This window comes from Nomascus leucogenys, chromosome 8, assembly GCF_006542625.1.
Source record: "Nomascus leucogenys isolate Asia chromosome 8, Asia_NLE_v1, whole genome shotgun sequence".
NCBI classification, from domain to species: Eukaryota; Metazoa; Chordata; class Mammalia; order Primates; family Hylobatidae; genus Nomascus; species Nomascus leucogenys.
This window is the reverse complement of record NC_044388.1, coordinates 72,882,949-72,902,715: the sequence shown is the minus strand read 5'-3', so window position 1 is coordinate 72,902,715 and position 19,767 is coordinate 72,882,949. Positions and strand designations below refer to the sequence as shown.

The 19,767-nt window shown below is 44.1% G+C and overlaps 1 protein-coding gene across 4 annotated transcripts in view; it reads left to right on the top strand.

The window, feature by feature from the left end:
- GPLD1 (glycosylphosphatidylinositol specific phospholipase D1) overlaps window positions 1–19,767 on the top strand; it is a 92,749-nt gene that overhangs the window by 30,681 nt on the left and 42,301 nt on the right. For all 4 annotated transcript variants that reach the window (XR_004031376.1, XM_030817376.1, XM_003263563.4 and 1 more), the window contains 8 exons: window positions 1,005–1,112; window positions 1,340–1,367; window positions 1,460–1,599; window positions 5,496–5,561; window positions 8,938–9,058; window positions 12,710–12,849; window positions 15,166–15,352; window positions 19,444–19,554. Coding sequence is in view for 3 of the 4 variants with exons in the window: in XM_030817376.1 (XP_030673236.1) it covers window positions 1,005–1,112; window positions 1,340–1,367; window positions 1,460–1,599; window positions 5,496–5,561; window positions 8,938–9,058; window positions 12,710–12,849; window positions 15,166–15,352; window positions 19,444–19,554 (901 nt within the window). In the remaining variant the exon portion in view is untranslated. The remainder of the gene's footprint in view (window positions 1–1,004; window positions 1,113–1,339; window positions 1,368–1,459; window positions 1,600–5,495; window positions 5,562–8,937; window positions 9,059–12,709; window positions 12,850–15,165; window positions 15,353–19,443; window positions 19,555–19,767) is intronic.

Below are 19,767 nucleotides of genomic sequence, written 5' to 3'. Positions count from 1 at the left end.
GGTGGAGGTTGCAGTGAACGGAGATCCCACCATTGCACTCCAGCCTGGGCAACAAGTGCGAAGCTCCGTCTCCAAAACAAAACAAAACAAAACAAAAAAAACCACACACAGAGAAATAGATTGGGAGGCAGGTTTGCCCTACACAGTTCCCAGCTTGACTTTCCCCTTTAGTTTAGTGATTTTGGGGTTCTGAGATTTATTTTCCTTTCACAATACTTTTATACTTCGTTATACTTTTTTTTTTTTTTTTTTTTTGGAAACGAGTCTTGCTCTGTCACCCAGGCTGGAGTGCAGTGGCGTGATCTCGGCTCACTGCAAGCTCCGCCTCCCGGGTTCACGCCATTCTCCTGCCTCAGCCTCTCCGAGTAGCTGGGACTACAGGCGCCCGCCACCACGCCAGGCTAATTTTTTGTATTTTTAGTAGAGACGGGGTTTCACCGTGGTCTCGATCTCCTGAACTCGTGATCCGCCCGTCTCGGCCTCCCAAAGTACTGGGATTACAAGCGTGAGCCACCGTGCCCGGCCCTTTGTTATACTTTTTTGTATACTTTATGTACTCTGAAATTAAGATGTCAGGGTGGGGAGACATTTTTATAATAGTGTTTTTAAAATAATTCTTTTCAATTCAACTTGAAACAATGGAAATACTTTAAATTACTTCTTGAACTCTGAATTTACAAAATTAACCACTCCTTTTGTACGTTATAGTTAGTTTCCAATCTGAGTATACCTACATAAATGTTGAAGTTACCAGTTGTTTGCTCTGCATCATTGGGCCAATTATTTAACTTTTCTGTGCCTTAATTGTTTCTTCTTATGTAAAATGGGAATATGATAGTACTAGCCACCTGAGGTCATTGCTAGGATTAAATAACTAGTGCATGTAAAGACTTTTACATGGTGCCTGGCACAAAATAATCACGGAATAACCGGTAGCTGCTGCTGCTGCTGTTACTATTTTCAGCTTCAGAATCAAAACAACTCTTACTTTCTGCATTTTTCAGGTATGTGCCAGTCAAAGATCTACTGGGAATTTATGAGAAACTGTATGGTCGAAAAGTCATCACTGAAAATGTAATCGTTGATTGTTCACATATCCAGTTCTTAGAAATGTAAGTGTAACTCAGAGGACAATTTGCAACTGATTTTGCTGTGACTTCCTTCGCACAGTTTTTATGTTTTTGTTTCTTGAGACTGGATTTCAGATTTATGGATTCTGCTTATTCAAAGGCAGTTGTGTGACAGTGGCAAAGGGTGGATGAAACTTTTTCTTCATTATTTGCTTCATTTCTCTGTTAGAAACTGCAACTCACAGCCAAAATTATTGTTTATGTTGCAGGTATGGTGAGATGCTAGCTGTTTCCAAGGTAAAGGCTTCATTCTTCCAAATCTTAAAGGATTATAAAGATACCAGGAATAGTACCATATTCATTTTATTTTTTCTTTCTCTCTGCCATAGTTATATCCCACTTACTCTACAAAGTCCCCGTTTTTGGTGGAACAATTCCAAGAGTATTTTCTTGGAGGACTGGATGATATGGCGTTTTGGTCCACTAATATTTACCATCTAACAAGCTTCATGTTGGAGAATGGGACCAGGTGAATTCATACTGCATTTCTATTACCAATCACTCCCTGCCTTTTTACCCCATCCCCCAACATAACTCTCAGGTTTTTCAACTGATCACATAAAAACAAAACAATCTCATGAAGTGCTTTCCTAACCTATTCAAAGAGGGAAAGAATGGAAACTCAGTGATCTTATAAACTCAACTGGTTCCCATCCAGTTGGCTTGGTTGATGCTGCTTGTGTTTTAGAAATAGAGAGACAGTTATTGCAATATTTGGGGTCTGTGAGAAATGGCTCAGCCAGGCAGGAATCAGCCTCCACAGGTGGTGCTCCATTTGTTTCTTTCTTTTTATTTTGAGGCAGAGTCTTGCGGTGTTGCTCAGGCTGGAAGTATAGTGGCACGATCTCGGCTTCACTGCAACCTCTGCCTCCCAGGTTCAAGGGAGTCTCATGCCTCAGCCTCCCAATCAGCTGGGACTACAGGTGTGCACCACCATCCCTGGCTAATTTTTTTGTATTTTTAGTAGAGATGGGGTTTCGCCCTATTGACCAGGCTGGCCTCAAACTCCTGACCTCAAGTGATCCACCTACCTGGGCCTCCCAAAGTGCTGGGATTACAGGCATGAGCCGCTGCACCTAGCCTCCATCTGTTTCTTTTGGGAAAACCCATGCTGGGGGCTGGAGTGCCAGGTCTCTGCAGGTCCCAGAGTGGCTGTGTTCTTGCTATGGTGACACACCTCTCCACCCTGACTACACTCTCAGGGTTTGAGGGTGTCAAAGGATACCTCACCTAATACTAAAAAAACAGAAGCAAACAGAGCCATAGCTACATGCCCCGACACACACTCCAACATAAAATAAGAAATAAATGCATTTGTAAAACATTCTGTTGAAATTTGACATCTAGCCCAGATGGGACAGCTGCTGAACCTCCAGTTCCTTTTCTTCTCCTAAGCATGCTCAGGACAAGTATTAATCAGAAACTCAGCCCAAATATAGATAAGGTAGACTGTGATTGTCCCCACTTCTAGCTGTAGTAGATCATTAGACTCTCACAGAGTCTTACACTACCCCTAGATCAGAGGGAGCCAAGGCTTTTCTGATAACCCGTTTCTTTCTTTTTCTTTTCTTTTTTTTTTTAAGAGCACATGTGTTTTTGTTTTTTTGTTTTTGAGATGGGGTCTTGTTCTGTCATCCAGGCTGGAGTGCAGTGGCATCATCTCAGCTCGCTACAACCTCCACCTCCTGGGCTCAAGTGATTCTTGTGCCTCAGCCTCGAGTACCTGGGACCACAGGCTCATACCACTGCGCCAGGCTAATTGTTTGTATTTTTGGTAGAGACAGAGTTTTACCATGTTGCCCAGGCTGGTTTCCACCTCCTGAGATCCAAGTGATCCACCCGCCTCAGACTCCCAAAGTGCTGGGATTACAGGCATGAGCCACCATGCCTGGCTGGAAAACCCATTTCTTTTTTCTCTGTTCTTTCCTTTTTTTTTTTTTTTTTTTTTTTTTTTTTTGAGACAGAGTCTTGCTCTGTCACCCAGGCTGGAGTGCAATGGTGCAATCTCAGCTCACTGCAACCTCCACCTCCCGGGTGCAAGCGATTCTCCTGCCTCAGCCTCCCGAGTAGTTGTGACTACAGGCACGCACCACCACACCCGGCTAATTTTTGTATTTTTAGTAGAGACGGAGTTTTGCCATGTTGGTTGGCCAGGCTGGTCTCGATCTCCTGACCTCAAGTGATCCACCCCACCTCTGTCTCCCAAAGTGCTGAGGTTACAGGCGTGAGCCACCACGCCTGGCCCAGAGAACCCATTTCTGATCATACTGTTGGACATGCAGCCTCTCCCCATTACTGACCTGAACCGGGTTGAGATGTGGATGTGGCTAGGAAGCATGGGGCAGCCCCTGAATCAGGGAAAGGGCAGAGTGGGAAGCTTAGGCTGTACCACTAGCAGTGGGAAAGAGGGTTCTCTGGGTGGGACCTGTGCCTGGGAGACTGTTCCAGGTCAGGATCATAGCAGAGTTGGCTGTTTATAAGTTGGAATGGCCTATAGAATGTAGGTGCAGAATATTATACTGGGTGATGTTGCTTTACCTTATAAACATTTGCTAGTATCCAAACAGTGTTAACCATAATTATATATTGTGTTGATTTGAAACAAAATTCCCTTTGATGACAAATTTGACCTTAGCTTGGTGCATAATAAACTTGTTTTTAACACTCAGTGAGTAACAATTTGGCAGGGATAGCAATCTCATATGAATGCCACTTTTAATAGTGAAATAAACCTCAACTAAAATCCCCAAGCTCCCCTGTGGACGTGGGTTTTTAGGTGCATACTGCCGTGGTCGTACAGAATTTAAGAGATGTGCCACTCACTACTGAGTTATCTGGAACAAGTTGTTAAACCTTCCAAAATCTTATTTCCTCACCTATAAAATTGGGACAGCAATACTATTTTTATTATAGGATTTTTGTGAGGAGTAAATTAGATCAGTCATGTAAAGGGTTTAGCATAGAGTAAGCACTTACTAAGTATTGGTTACTATTATTATTATTAGAAGGAAGCAAAGTTTGTATTGGAAGGACTCATAACATATGGGCATGCTTGAGTGATTGACCTGCACTTATTTGTTTTATATAATCCAAACTGGAAAACATTTTTTGGTGTTCATTTTGGGTTTGGTTCTCCAAATAGCTAAGGAAAGATGTATAGCTGGACCTTATTCTTTCATTAGGAAAAGATAATTGAGAAAGAACATATTTCTTGTCTCTTGATCCCTGTCCCAATTTACCAAGGTATAAAATTCCATGAGTTGATTGCTTCTTTGCATACATATACAAAGAAAGATTCATCAGAATTTATGAAAATTTATGGGAAATTCAGAGAAGTCTCCAAAAAGAGACAACACAAAAAAATTCATAACAGAAAGGAAAACATAAATATGTTCACAGTAACAGGCATTTCCCAGCTTACTAAGACAGGTTATCTTCCAAAGCTCACTTATGTTATTTGGTATATTTTCCTTAAAAAAGCAATGAAGTAGTGGTAGTTACCTTGCTGAGAACTCTACTCACCTCAAACTCTATTTGAAAATATAGTGCTAATGCTGTAAGGCTGCCTTCTGCATCCTGTGGTGGAGAAGAAAAGGTTCAAAGAGAGAACCTTTTCCTCAGCTCAAACCTGGCCAGAGAAATGTTTTGGTAGAAAGAGTTTGCCTTTAGCTTTTTCCGACCTCCTTTTTGGAATTCGTTTTTCAGCAACTAATTTTCTTCACCCCTACACTCCACATTACTTTTGTATTACCCCAGCCTCCCTCAGTGACCTCCATACAAATCTTAAGATAGTCTTCCTTCCAGAGTACTCTTCTTATATTAATACCTGCTTCCTCAATGCTTCTGTTCAGTGTTGGGGGAAAGCCTCTAATGGGAAGAGTTTATCTCTTACGTTCTCAGAGGCTTTTTCACTTGTAAAAGGGGATCCTTCATTAGCTATTTAATTATTGAAATGATGGAATTTTTTTTAAAGAAATGAAATTGAGAAATTCAGACACATATAGGCATAAATGTGTATAATTGGGCAGAAGGTGACATAATTGGGAACCAGTTTTGATTACAGTCTCAAATTCTGAGACGTTTCATGTTACCATGGAACGGCTCAGCAGGTGGAGCGGGGAGGGAAGAGGAAGGCTGAGTCTGGGGTGACTGGCAGCGTGGGGCTGCCTGGATTACCATGATAGTGACAGCTGTCAGCCTACCTACCCTGTCTGGGAGAACATGGGCTCTTAATTGGTCCTGTATGGCTAGATAATGAACACTTTAAGCCTTTGGGAGATGATTGAAGCTCACTACCGATTCTCGGTAAAATTCATGCTTGTGAAGAAGTGGGCAAATGCCTAACTCATTTGACTGTTTCCTCAGTGACTGCAACCTACCTGAGAATCCTCTGTTCATTGCATGTGGCGGCCAGCAAAACCACACCCAGGGGTAAGTGGATTCCAAAATTGTTCCTAGGAAAAGTACATCTCACCTGGAGGAGATGCCCTATAGAGGTTGAGAACATGGGATCTGTTGAGAGACAGCTGTAGGTTCAAATTCCAGATTTGTCACTTGCAGCTGTGTGATTTTTAAACAAGCTGCTTGATTTTTGGAGCTATAGCTTCCTCCTTTTGCAAAATGGAAAAAGCACATCAACACTCCCAGAATTATGGTGTGGATGACATGCAATGGTGGATGCAAAGCAATTAGCACATGTTGAGTTGCTCATTAAATGGCTGGGCACAGTGGCTCATACCTGTAATCCTAGCACTCTGGGAGGCTGAGGCAGGAGGATCCCTTAAGTCCAGGAGTTCAGGACCAGCCTCAGCAACATAGTGAGACCCCTGTATCTACAAGAAATGAACAAAATTAGCCGGGTATGATGGTGTGTGCCTGTAGTCCCAGCTACTTGGGAGGCTGAGGCGGGAGGATTGCTTGAGCCTAGGAGTTCGAGGCTGCAGTGAGTTGAGATCAGGCCAGTACACTCCAGTCTAGGCAACAGAGTGAGATCCTGTCTCAAAAAAAGAAAAAAGAAATGTAGTTAGTATTATTATAACTATCAATATTATTGTCTTACTCATAAACTTTACCCAGAAAGTGAAAATTTATTTATCGATGAGACAGTGTCGGGAGAAGCCCTCAGTGGTAAGGGCCAGAAGCCTGGTTTGTATTTTAAGAAATGACATTTTCTGCTGGAGTCAGGTACCAACCAACAGTCATTTATGCATTCATTTAATTATTAATATTACAAATATGTGTATATTATTAATAAAATATAACAAAATAACACAAATAATACAATATCATTTATTAATCAGTAGGTGCCAGGAACTGGTTCAGGCACTAGAGATATCATTGTGAACAAGACAGAAACAGTTCCAGCTCTCAGGTATATGGCCTGGCAGGTAGATGGGCACTAAACAAGTAATCGTGGACATTATTAAGTGTTAGGAAGAAAAAATGCAAGGTGCTTTGGGGATTTGCAAGCATCCTGGCCTAGGCACAGGAGAGTTCTCCTTGAAGAAGTGATGGCTTAACAGATATTTAAATGTCAGGAATTAAAAATGCAGGGCGCTCTGGGGATTTGCAACAGAGCGTCCTGGCCCTGGGCACAAAAGAGCTCTCCTTGAAGAAGTGATGGCTTAACTGAGATGTTTAAGGATGATCTAGAGTGAGATACTCAAAAATAGAGTATTGCAATGACAGGTGCTGAGAGGAATGATCTTAGCACTTTGGAAGAATGAAAATTACACAACAAGGGTTCAGTGAAGTCCTCATTGTTTGTTGTATTTGAATTGGGTAACTTTTTTTTTTCTTCCTAGCAAACCATTCCTTCAACATAGTTTTGTTGTTTTTTAATCACATTAAGCACCTTTTGGTTAGTATTGGGGAATCTGCCCCAATATTCATGTAGGTTCTTTTCTATTTTCCTTAAGCGTCGGCCAGCTTGAGAAATAAAGGGACAGAGTACAAAAGAGAGAAATTTTAAAGCTGGGCATCCAGGGGAGACATCACGTGTCGGTATGTTCCATGATGCCCCACAAGCTGCAAAAACCAGCAAGTTTTTATTAGGGATTTTCAAAGGGGGAGGGAGTGTGTGAATAGGTGTGGGTCACAGACATCAAGTACTTTACAAGGTAATAGAATATCACAAGGCAAATGGAGGCAGGGCAAGATCACAGGACCACAGGACCGGGGCTAAATTAAAATTGCTAATGAAGTTTCAGGCACCATTGTCATTGATAACATCTTATCAGGAGACAGGGTTTTGAGAGCAACCGGTCTGACCAAAATTATTAGACAGGAATTTCCTCTTCCTAATAAGCCTGGGAGCGCTATGGGAGACCCCTGCAGTCTTGACCATAAGAGACAGGCACGCCCAGGGGGGCCAGTTCAGAGACCCACCCCCAGGTGCGTATTCTCTTTCCCAGGGATGTTCCTTGCTGAGAAAAAGAATTCAGCGATATTTCTCCCATTTGCTTTTGAAAGAAGAGAAATATGGCTCTGTTCTGCCCGGCTCACCTGCGGTCAGAGTTTAAGGTTATCTCTCTTATTCCCCGAACAATTGCTGTTATCCTGTTCTTTTTTTCAAGGTGCCCAGATTTCATACTGCTCAAACACACATGCTGTACAATTTGTTCAGTTAATGCAATTATCACATAGTCCTGAGGCGACATACATCTTCCTCAGCTGACAGGATTAAGAGATTAAAGTAAAGACAGGCATAGGAAATCACAAGGGTATTGATTGGGGAAGTGATAAGTGTCCATGAAATCTTCACAATTTATGTTTAGAGATTGCAGTAAAGACAGGCATAAGAAATTATAAAAGTATTAATTTGGGGAACTAATAAATGTCCATGAAATCGTCACAATCCACATTCTTCTGCCATGGCTTCAGCAGGTCCCTCCGTTTGGGGTCCCTGACTTCCTGCAACAGATTAGGCTTGCAATCTTTCTTGGGGTTGCCAGAACCCTGACACTAGTTGTTGTTGTGCCCAGGGCCCCGTCACTTACAGCTGTTGTCCACTCCCTACTTCAGTCATTTCTGAAGCCTCTCTAGCTCCCTGAGTCATCTGCTTTGTGGCTGGTTGACATATTTGAATGTGAAAATGTATTTTTATCATATAATTAATTCTAGCATGTCTTTGAAGATAAATCAGTATGCTGGCTGGGCGCGATGGCTCATGCCTGTAATTCCAGCACTTTAGGAGGCCGAGGCAGGTGGATCACCTGAACTCAGGAGTTCGAGCCCAGCCTGGCCAACATAGTGAAACACCATCTCTACTAAAAATACAAAAAAATTAGCTGAGTGTGGTGGTGCATGCCTGTAGTTCCAGGCTACTCAGGAGGCTGAGACAGGAGAATTGCTTGAACCCAGGAGGCGAAGGTTGCAATGAGCCAAGATCATGCCACTGCAGTCCAGCCTGGGTGACAGAGCAAGACTCCATCTCAAAAAAAAAAAAAAAAAAAAAAAAAGAAAGTATGCCTGCATACCAGTTTCCCCACCAGCTGATACCTGTTTCTAAATTTTTTCATAATCTGGAAAGAATTGAAGCCTTTTACTCCTACCATAGAGCTCTGATATTATAGGAAATATGTTTTATAAGGATAGGCTTTTAAGCCTTAGAAATGTGTTTACTAAAAGATTTTATGAAATGAAGATTTTTCTAAAACTTTGTTTTCTGTGTTGCTCCTTCAGCCTTCTGACATTAAAATTTTGTAGTCTTTTAACCTGTGATAAACATGACTATATTCTTCAACTCAGTTTTACAGGGGGTTGTTTTCTCAGTCGTAACCAGTTTATTCCTCTTTCTCTTCAACAGCTCGAAAATGCAGAAAAATGACTTTCACAGAAATTTGACTACATCCCTAACTGAAAGTGTTGACAGGAATATAAACTATACTGAAAGAGGAGTGTTCTTTAGTGTAAATTCCTGGACCCCGGTAAGAATTTTCTGCTCTAAGTTGAGAAAGAGGAATGCTGCTTCTTGAGATATCTTGTTTCGCTGAGTCCCTGGGTACTTATTTGTCCATTGAAATTTACCTGTGGTGGGATGTGGTGACTGGGAGGCTGAGTTGAGAGGATCCCTTGAGTCCAGGAGTTTGAGACCTGTCTGGGCAACATAGCAAGATCTTGTCTCTATAAAAAAATAAATAAATTAGCTAGGTGTGATGGCTGTGCCTGTTGTCACAGCTACTTGGGAGGCTAAGGCAGGAGGATTGCTTGAGCCCAGGAGTTCGAGGCTACAGTGAGCTATGATCATGCCAGTGCACTCCAGCCTGGGCCTAAGCATGTGCCAGGCCAGCAAATACTCTTGGCATCCATATGTGGTTTGTTCTGGAGATGCCCTGAGTCTGCACCTCAGTGGTCTCTGTCAAGTCAAGATGACCCTGGGCACCCAGGCCAGTCCTTCTTTGGACTTAGTCCCATAGGCGTTCACAATGTTGAAGGCTCACTGTGCATAGCCCCAGTGAAGTTATCTGTTAAGTGAAGACACTCTACTGGGGGATATAAAATGAAAGACAAATGAACTGTGACCCTTAAAAAATTTCAGTCTGAAAGGAGTGACAAATACAAAAATAACCATTATGTGAGTAGACTGCAACACATACCATGGTGAGGTAAGGGCATCATTAGATAGCAGGGAGAATGGGTGTTGTGGCTCACACCTGTAATCCCAGCACTTTAAGTGGCTGAGGCAGGTGGATTGCTTGAGCTCAGGAGTTTGAGACTAGCCTGGGTAACATAATGAGACCCTGTCTCTACAAAAAAATAACAAAAAATTAGCTGGGCATAGTGGTGTGCACTTGTAGTCCCAGCTATTCAGGAGGCTGAGGTGGGAGGATTGCTTGATCCTGGAAGACAGAGGTTGCAGTGAGCTGAGGGTGCACCACTGCACTCCAGCCTGGGTGCTAGAGTGACACCCTGTCTCAAAAAAAAAAAAAAAAAATAGCAGGGAGAAAAGCTTCACCTTGGAGGCTATCAGATAGAGAAGGCTTCCTGGAGGAGGGGACATTCAAGCTAGGCCTTGGACAGTAGATAGTATTTCATCAGTGAGAGTACATTTCTGTTAGTGGGTTGGGAAAGTTTCAGGTGTTGGGAAATCTGAGTAGTCGTATTTGCCTGGAACACAGGACAAGGAATATGAGTTACTGTGAGAGGCTTAGGAAGCTAAGTAGGCATTGGATTGTAGTGGGCTCTTAATGTCAGAAGGGTTTAGACAACTTTGTGAATGGGGTCTGGGAATTGGGGAAGGACCTGGTTTAGGTTTAGTGCTCTGCTGTCACTGCCTTAAAATTCTTAACAATTTTCTTTTTTTTTTTTTTTTTTTTTTTGTGAGATGGAGTCTTGCTCTGTCGCCTGAGCTAGAGTGCAGTGGTACCATCTCAGCTCACTGTAACCTCTGCCTCCCGGGTTCAAGCAATTCCCTGCCTCAGCCTCCTGAGTAGCTGGGATTACAGGCACCCGCCACCATGCCCGGCTACTTTTTGTATTTTTAGTAGAGATGGGGTTTTGCCATGTTGGCCAGGCTGGTCTTGAACTCCTGACCTTAGGTAATCCACCCACCTGGGCTTCCCAAAGTGCTGGGATTACAGGTGTGAGCCACCGCACCTGGCTTTAACAATTTTTTAACAAAAGGCTGCATGTTTTAATTTTGCCCTAGCCTCCTTAAATTATGTAGCTGGTCCTGCCCGGGGAGGGGAACCTCTATCAAAGCACATGTCATTTTGTCTTGCCATATTTGCAAAAAAATGAATTGTCTAAGGAGGGACTTTATGTTCCCAGTGTCAGTCGTGGTGCCTGGCATATAGTAGGAGCTGATTAATTGCTTCCTGGATGAATGAGCAAGTCAGAGCTAGGCTTTAGGATGAAGCAATCTGTGGCCTGCCAGTGAGATTAGAATGGGCAAAGCAGAAGGCATACTGGTGCCTGAAAGATCCTCAGACCCTGTGCTTTCCCAGAGCCTGAGCCATCTGGGCTGCCTTCATTCTCTGAGCCAATTGTTCTCTGCTTTGGAGCAGACCTAGGAAGTCTTATTTGGTCTCATGTCACCCTTGGGCAGATTTAGAGTTGTGTCCCTTAACTTGGATGGATCTAGTATCTGGCCAGCTTGTTCAGGGCCACTCTAGTTTGTGTTTTTTGTCTCTGCAGTAACCACATTAAGAACGATTCAGCATCCCAAGCTGAGGAGCTTGTTGTCCCCCCAAATTCTCTGGCATACGGCTCCTAGCACTCTGCATGTGACCTCTCATGCCTGCTTGGCAGCAAATACAGCCGCATCTCAACTTGGGTGTGGTTTGGAGGATGTCTCGTTTTTTTTTTTTTTTTTTTTTCGAGACGGAGTCTTGCTCTGTCACCCAGGCTAGTGTGCAGCAGCACAATCTCAGCTCACTGCAACCTCCATCTCCCAGGTTCAAGCGATTTTCCTGCCTCAGCCTCCTGAGTAGCTGGGACTGCAGGTACCCACCACCACTCCCAGCTAATTTTTGTATTTTTAGGAGAGATGGGGTTTCACTATATTGGCCAGGCTGGTCTCGAACTCCTGACCTTGTGATCTGCCCGCCTCAACCTCCCAAAGTGCTAGGATTATAGGTGTGAGCCACCGTGCCTGGCCGGTCTGGAGGATATCTTTGGCATCCTGGTCTTGTTCCAGTTTGTTTGTTTGTTAAAATATATGTATATATACACACATATACAAATACAATTAAAGTTCTAGATTGAAAGGACTTTTTCTTTTTGTTGTTGTTGTTGAGACAGGGTCTCATTGTGTTGCTCAGGCTGGAGTGCAGTGGTGAGATCTCAGCTCACTGCATACTCAACCTCCTGGGTGCAGGTGATCCTCCCATTTCAGCCTCCCAAGTAGCAGGGATTACAGGCACGCTCCACCACACTCAGCTAATTTTTTGTATTTTTTGTTGAGATGGGGTTTCTCCATGTTGTCCAGGCTGGTCTCAGACTCCTGGGCTCAAGCGATCCTCCTGTCTCAGGCTCCTAAAGTGCTAGGATTACAGGTGTGAGCCACTGCACCTGGATAGACTTGTCTTTTAAAAAATTTTAGTCCACGGGGCATGGTGGCTCAAGCCTGTAATCCCAGCACTTTGGGGGAGCCGAGGCAGGTGGATCGCTTAAGGTCAGGAATTCGAGACCAGCCTGGCCAACATGGTGAGACCCCATCTCTACTAAAATACAAAAATTAGCTGGGTGTGGTGGCGAGCACCTGTAATCCCAGCTACTAGGAAGGCTGAGGCAGGAGAATTGCTTGAACCCAGGAGGCGGAGGTTGCAGTGAGTTGAGATCGTGCCACTGCACTCCAGCCTGGCGACAGAGCGATAACTCTTTCTACCCATGCTGGTCCCAGCCTCTCGGGCTGTAACTCTACCATCCCTCAGCATAAGTTGGGGGTATGATTTCACTATCCTAATTGCCTGTCCTAAGTGATCTTACTTGCTGATAGGAACTAATGTTTTATTTTATTGTTTAGCACTTCTAAAACCTCATTTCCTTTACAGAAGTCCAATACTTTGGACAGGAAACAGTAGCTTTGTTGATTATGCTATGTGTCTTTACCATCTATAATGATTCTTTTATTTCAGGATTCCATGTCTTTTATCTACAAGGCTTTGGAAAGGAACATAAGGACAATGTTCATAGGTGGCTCTCAGTTGTCACAAAAGCACATCTCCAGCCCCTTAGCATCTTACTTCTTGTCGTTTCCTTATGTGAGGCTTGGCTGGTATGTATAAGTTTATCTAACTTGTGAATGTTTTCTTCAGTATAATTTTATTCCGTCCTTCTGCAACTGTTTTTTATTTCATTTTATTTTATTTTATTTTATTTTTGAGACAGAGTCTCACTTTGTCACCTAATCTGGAGTGCAGTGGCTTGATCTCGGCTCACTGCAACCTCTGCCTCCCAGGTTCAAGTAATTCTCTGCCTCAGCTTCCCAGTAGCTGGGGTTACAGGTGTGTGCCACCATGCCTGGCTAATTTTTATATTTTTAGTAGAGACAAGGTTTCACCATGTTGACCAGGCTGATCTCAAACTTCTGGACTAAAGTGATCCTCCTGCCTCAGCCTCCAAAAGTCCTGGGATTACAGGCGTGAGCCACTGTGCCCAGCCCTCTGCAACTGTTTTAAATGGTGCTTGTTAGCACCTTGTTTGTCAATCAATTCATCATCAACAAAAGCATTAATTTATTTGATTTAAAAACTTTTTTTCTGTACCACAGATGGGGTCTTGCTATGTTGCCCAGGCTGGTCTCAAACTCCTGGGCTCAAGCGATCCACCTGCCTCAGCCCCCCAAAGTGCTGGGATTACAAGCATGAGCCACTGCACCTGGCCAAAAGCATTAATTTAATGGTTAAGTTATTGTAACAATGAAATGATCTCCTTACACTTGGTCAAATATGTTTACATACAAGAAACTTTCAGTTTACTAAATAATCACAACAATAAAGGATTATTTCATGGAATTTTTGCAATGCTCTGATGTTCTTGGAGATATATTCTTACAGATTTCTTTTGTAATCTAGTAACATCAGAAGCATATAAGCAGATAGCTGTTATAGTGATTTAAATATTGTAACTTCACATGGTAAAAGCTGGTATACCATGACAATTTTATAAAGAGAATGTTAGGAATTCCTCTGATTTTAAAATTCAACCAAAACTAAGCCCCCAAAATAAATAAATAAATAAAAACAAAACAAAACAACAACAACATACAAAACTAAGCCCAAGTATATAAAAGTGACTATTTTCTGGAAGTTTGGATGAAGGCTTTTTAAAAAAATCATACTCCTTAATTCCAAAGGGCATTGCATTTCCTTGGCACAGTTTCCTGACAGTCCTTCCTTTCAAGGCTTCTGTGCATTCAGCTCTAGTGCAGGAGATGGGGAGGTGAATTCTGCCTTTACTGATCGTTCACTTGTGTGTAATGGCTCTTCTTGGCCACCTCACTGAAAGATCCAAAAGGCCTCCTGCTGGGCTTGTAGCTACACAAGCACAGCCAGCCACAGGGGCATCCCTAGGGCCATTACTGGCCAGCATTGAGCCTCCAAAGTGCAGAGAACAGCAGCAGATCCACTGGAGTGTCTGTCCCTCCCACCAGGTATCACAGCCTTAAACAACTGCTCTTGCCTTTTTGCTTTGTTCTGCCGTTTGTTCTGATTTCGGCTCACTGCAACCTCTGCCTCCTGGGTTCGAGCGTTTCTCCTGCCTCAGCCTCCAGAGTAGCTGGGATTATAGGCATCTGCCACCATACCCAGCTAATTTTTGTATTTTTAGTAGAGACAGGGTTTCACCATCTTGGCCAGGCTGGTCTCGAACTCCTGACCTCAGGTGATCCACCCGCCTTGGCCTCCCAAAGTGCTGGGATTACAGGCGTGAGCCACCATGCCCGGCCTGCCATTTGTTCTTTATGTGGCAATAAGAACTAGAATAAACAAATGACTTTTGGTCTTTCCAGCCCCAGTAGTGACACTTGAACCTTTGACTCGGTTTATCCAGCTCTATAACTGGTGGCTCTTGGAATCTCATCTAGGAGCCTCTACTAAATATGTTGGACACTTGATTTGGCCCACTACCAGGTGCCTGTGTGGCTATGGTAGAAACCTAGTCTATTTCACACAAGCTTGTCTTTGATCAGGTAACACATTGAAATGAGTTGAGCAGATCAGAAAGTGGCCTGTGCCATTGGCTGGAGGGGCTTGGCTGGACATGAATTTCCTCTCTACTCTCAGGCAAGCCCGGGTTTTGTGTATAAGACAAGAAGCTTCATGAGTATACTTTTCATCCTCTCAGGTTATGTAGTCCAGAAATGCTTAGAGGCCTTGATTTGTCCATTTTTATTTTATTTTTCCCCTTGAAGAATGAGACTGAATCACAGTAACAATACAACCTGAGAAGAGAATATTCACAACAGTCACGCGGGGTGGAAAAGTCAGTGAGAGAAAGTTAACGGACTGGGCTCTAGAAAGGAAAGAAGCAGACGACAGCTTTAACCCTAGTGCTCAGTGCATACCATGGTGGGTCCCTTCACTTCCCTAAGGGCAATGACCTCAGCTGACCTCAACCAGGATGGGCACGGTGACCTCGTGGTGGGCGCACCAGGCTATAGCCGCCCCGGCCACATCCACGTCGGGCGTGTGTACCTCATCTACGGCAATGACCTGGGCCTGCCGCCCGTTGACCTGGACCTGGACAAGGAGGCCCACAGGATCCTTGAAGGCTTCCAGGTGAGACACCATGTCATCCTTTCTCTTCTAGTGGTCAGTAGCTACTGCTTGCGTTTTGTGGCAAATTCTCCAGGATGAGTAACTAATAACAAGAATAATTAACAAACAGCTGGTGGTGTACTTTTGTGAAGCACTTTTTATTTTTAAAGGCATGTTTACATCATTTATTCTATCATTAGTCTAATACCTTCCAAAAACACACATGCTATTAAGAACTGCTTAAGTAGCCAGTTGGGATGTGATTTCTAGATAATATAATTGATAATATAAAACCTCTTTATACACACACACCCCCACATGAAATGTATGTATTTATAAAACTTTGTATTTTATTTTAATTAATTTATTTATTTGAGATGGAGTCTCTTGCTCTGTCACCCAGGCTGGCGTGCAGTGGCGCAATCTCTGCTCACTGCAACCTCTGCCTCCTGGGTTCAAGTAATTCTCCTGCCTCAGCCTCCCGAGTAGCTGATACTACAGGTGCACACCACCATGCCCGGCTAATTTTTTTATTTTCAGTAGAGACGCAGTTTTGCCATGTTGGCCAGGCTGGTCTCAAACTCCTGACCTCAGGTAATCTACCCGCCTTGGCCTCCCAAAGTGCTGGGATTACAGGCGTGAGCCACTGCACCTGTCCAGAATTTTAGAATCACAGAAAAGTTATAAAGACAGTACAAAGAGTTCCCGTGTACTGTTTACTCATTTTCCCCTACGTTAACATCTTACATAATTATGGCATACTTGTCAAAAATTAAGAATAAAAACAACACTGGTACATCACTATTAACTAAACGCCAGACTTTCTTTAGATTTCCTTCTTTTGTCCTAAGTAGTTATTCATCACCTGAAAAAACCCGCAGTGACTACAAACATTCCTCTTGGAGTCCAAGCATTAATTCTTCCTGAGAGCGCTAGGGTCCTGGAAAGTTTTTCTAACATCAGAGGCTTTAGTTTTTGTAACAGCAATAAGGGAGGGGGGGGATGGGGGCGCGGGGTAGACAGAGCCCTGCTACTAGTCACCAACGAGTGTGGGGCTTTTGGTGACACCGGCCTGGCACTGCATTCTCTGTCAAGTGCTAGCGGGAGGAACCCTAGACTTCCGGTCAGATCGTTGTGGTTCTTGTTCCGGGCAAGCCACTTACCCTTTTGCTGTGAAGTTAATCCTGTGAAGAGAAAATGAGATGGCACACCTGAACATGCTTGCTTTTTTTTTTTTTTTTTTTTTTTTTTTTTTTTTTTTTTTTTTAAGATAGACTGTCACTCTGTTGCCCAGACTGGAGTGCAGTGGCACGATCTTGGCTCACTGCAACCTCTGCCTTCTGGGTTTAAGTTATTCTGCCGTCTCAGCGTCACAAGTAACTAGGACTACAGGCATGCACTGCCATGCCCAGCTAATTTTTGTATTTTTAGTAGAGACGGGGTTTCACCATATTGGTAAGGCTGGTCTCGAACTTGACCTCAGGTGATCCATCTGCCTCAGCCTCCCAAAGTGCTGGGATTATAGGTGTGAGCCACCACGCCCAGCCATGAACACGCTTTCAAAAATAAGAAGTACAATGATTTATGATCTAGTTTAGGCTCTGATGAAAGGAGCTCTGAATCCAACATGTACAAATAAGGTGACTGGCCAGTGTGTAAGGTCACATTTGGACAGCATTTTTCAGAGCCTTCTGACACCACATGAAAAATTTCCAAAATAAATCTATCTAATCCTGTTGCTTCTTACTTCTCTACAAAGCCTTTCGCTGTTGTGTAAAGTATAAACCTTTGGGCACATATAGATAGGGAATAAGAGAGGCAGCTGCTTCCTGTGGCTGCTAAACTCTCTCAAAGACCACTTGGGTGAGAAAGGAAGTGGCTCCTTGCCCTCCTCCCCTAGTGACCTTTGATAATTTCAAAGATGGCAAGATAAAGGCATGGATGAAGGATGGGAATCCTGCCCTCAGGCCCTGACTGCAATGAGCATCTCCATGTCCTCATTGATACAATGAAGGTTTATGATAGGTAACTCAAGGCCTGGCCTGCTCTAAAATTCTGTGCTCCTCTCGGAATGACTGGCTGGCCCGTAGGAGGGCTGGATGGTGCAGCCGATAGTGATAAAAGCCGATAGTGATAAAAGTCCTCAGCTGGCAGAGCCCTGAGTTATTGGTTCCCACCCTGCCCTAGAGTGTTTTGTGTCCCCAAGCAACCTTATCTTGTTTATCAAGTTTCTGCCTTATAGAAAGGGGCAGTGCTTATAGAGGCCACTGCACACGGGTGTGGAGAGATTACCTAATAAATAATGGATGTGGGTCCTTCCGCATGTGTGTTATGTGGCAAGCACCACTGTGTGAAAGGCCATTCATTGTTTCGTAAGTTGTGAAAGAATTGGAGAACCTGGCCGGGCATGGTGGCTCATGCCTGTGATCCCAGCACCTTGGGAGGCCAAGGTGGGCAGATCCTGAGGTCAAGAGATTGAGACCAGCCTGACCAACGTGGTGAAACCCCGTCTCTACTAAAAATACAAAATTAGCCAGACGTGGTGGCATATGCCTGTAATCCCAGCTACTCCGGAGTCTGAGGCAGGAGAATCGCTTGAACCCAGGAGGCGGAGGTTGCGGTGAGCCAAGATCACGCCATTGCACTCTAGCCTGGGCAACAACAGTGAAACTCCATCTCAAAAACAAACAAACAAACAAAAGAATTGGAAAACCCAATGAATTACTTTCAGGTCTAGGCTGATTCCAGATCAGATAAGAAAGATCTAGAAAGTCCACTTTGGAAAAAAATAGTTTCTGAAGAGATTGAGTTTTCCATCTGTAAATGTAAAGTGAGGATGCTAACAGTTCCTACCTTAATCCATTTAAAGTGCTTAGAACAATGTCTACAGCAGCAGCATCCTGCAGGACTTTCTGCACTGATAGAAATGTTCTGCAGCTGTGCTGTCCAGTGCGGGAGACATAAAACACAGGCTTTGAACATTTGAAATGTGGCTATTGCAACTGAGAAACTGAATTTTATTTATTTATTCTGTTTGTTTGTTTTGAGATGGAGTTTCGCTTTTGTTGCCCAGGCTGCAGTGCAGTGGCATGATCTCGGCTCACTGCAACCTCCACCTCCCAGGCGATTCTCCTGCCTCAGCCTCCCGAGTAGCTGGTATTACAGGCGTGTGCCACCACACCTGGCTAATTTTTGTATTTTTAGTAGACATGTGGTTTCGCCATGTTGGCCAGGCTGGTCTCAAACTCCTCAGGTGATCCGCTGGCCTTGGCCTCCCAAAGTGCTGGGATTATAGGCATAAGCCACTGCGCCAGGGCAGAAACTGAATTTTTGATTCTATTTAATGTTAATTACTTTAAATTTAAATTTAACAGCCCTATTTGGCTAGGGGCTACCACCTTGGTCAGCATGGCTCTAGAACATCCTGAGTATTCAACAAATGTTAGCTGTTGGTGCTGATGTTATATGATTATTATTTTAGAAACTTTCTTTTTGTTGTTGTTTTTTTGTTTTTTTGAGATGGAGTCTTGCTCTGTTGCCCAGGCTGGAGTGCAGTGGCACGATCTTGGCTCACTGCGACCTCTGCCTCTCGGGTTCAAGTGATTCTCCTGCCTCAGCCTCCAGAGTAGCTGGGATTACAGGCATGTGCCACCATACCAGGCTAATTTTTGTATTTTTAGTACAGATGGGGTTTCACTATGTTGGCCAGGCTAGTCTCGAACTCCTGACCTCAGGTGATCCACCTGCCTTGGTTTCCCAAAGTGCTGGGATTACAAGCATGAGCCACCGTGCCCGGCCTATTTTAGATACTTTCGAAGATAAGTTTTGTGCTTAATGTGGGTCAGAACATACACGAGGCTATTTCCTACAAATCTAGAACTCATAAGAACCGACCCTCTACTTTCTGGCATCTCTGCTTCCCCTCAAGGCAGACAGACATGCTGAAAATATACTTAGGGCAGAGCTCCCTAACTGATGTGTTGCAGATATGTTACAGCTTGCTGCACCTTCGGCTTTTGGGTGGTCCCAGGCCTCTCTACTCCCTGGGAGTCAGGAGTGCTCCTTCCAAGGCCGTGGCTCAGCCCAGGGGAAGTAAACTTGTGCCTCTTCAGCCCTCAGGTCGGTTTGGCTCGGCCTTGGCTGTGTTGGACTTTAACATGGATGGCGTGCCTGACCTGGCCGTGGGAGCTCCCTCGGTGGGCTCCGAGCAGCTCACCTACAAAGTAAGGCTGCTGCTGGGGTAGGGTTGGAGGAGAACGGGGTGGCAGGGAGGGGACTCTGAGGGAGGTCAACACTGGGGTGAGCCCCTGGAGCAAAGCAGACAGCCAGTGTGTGAGACAGAGCATTTGTGAGCAGATAATCTCAGGCCCCTATGGGGTTCTTGCCGTGACCTTCAGTTACCTTGTAGCACCTGCTGCTGCCTCCCTGGCCTTATT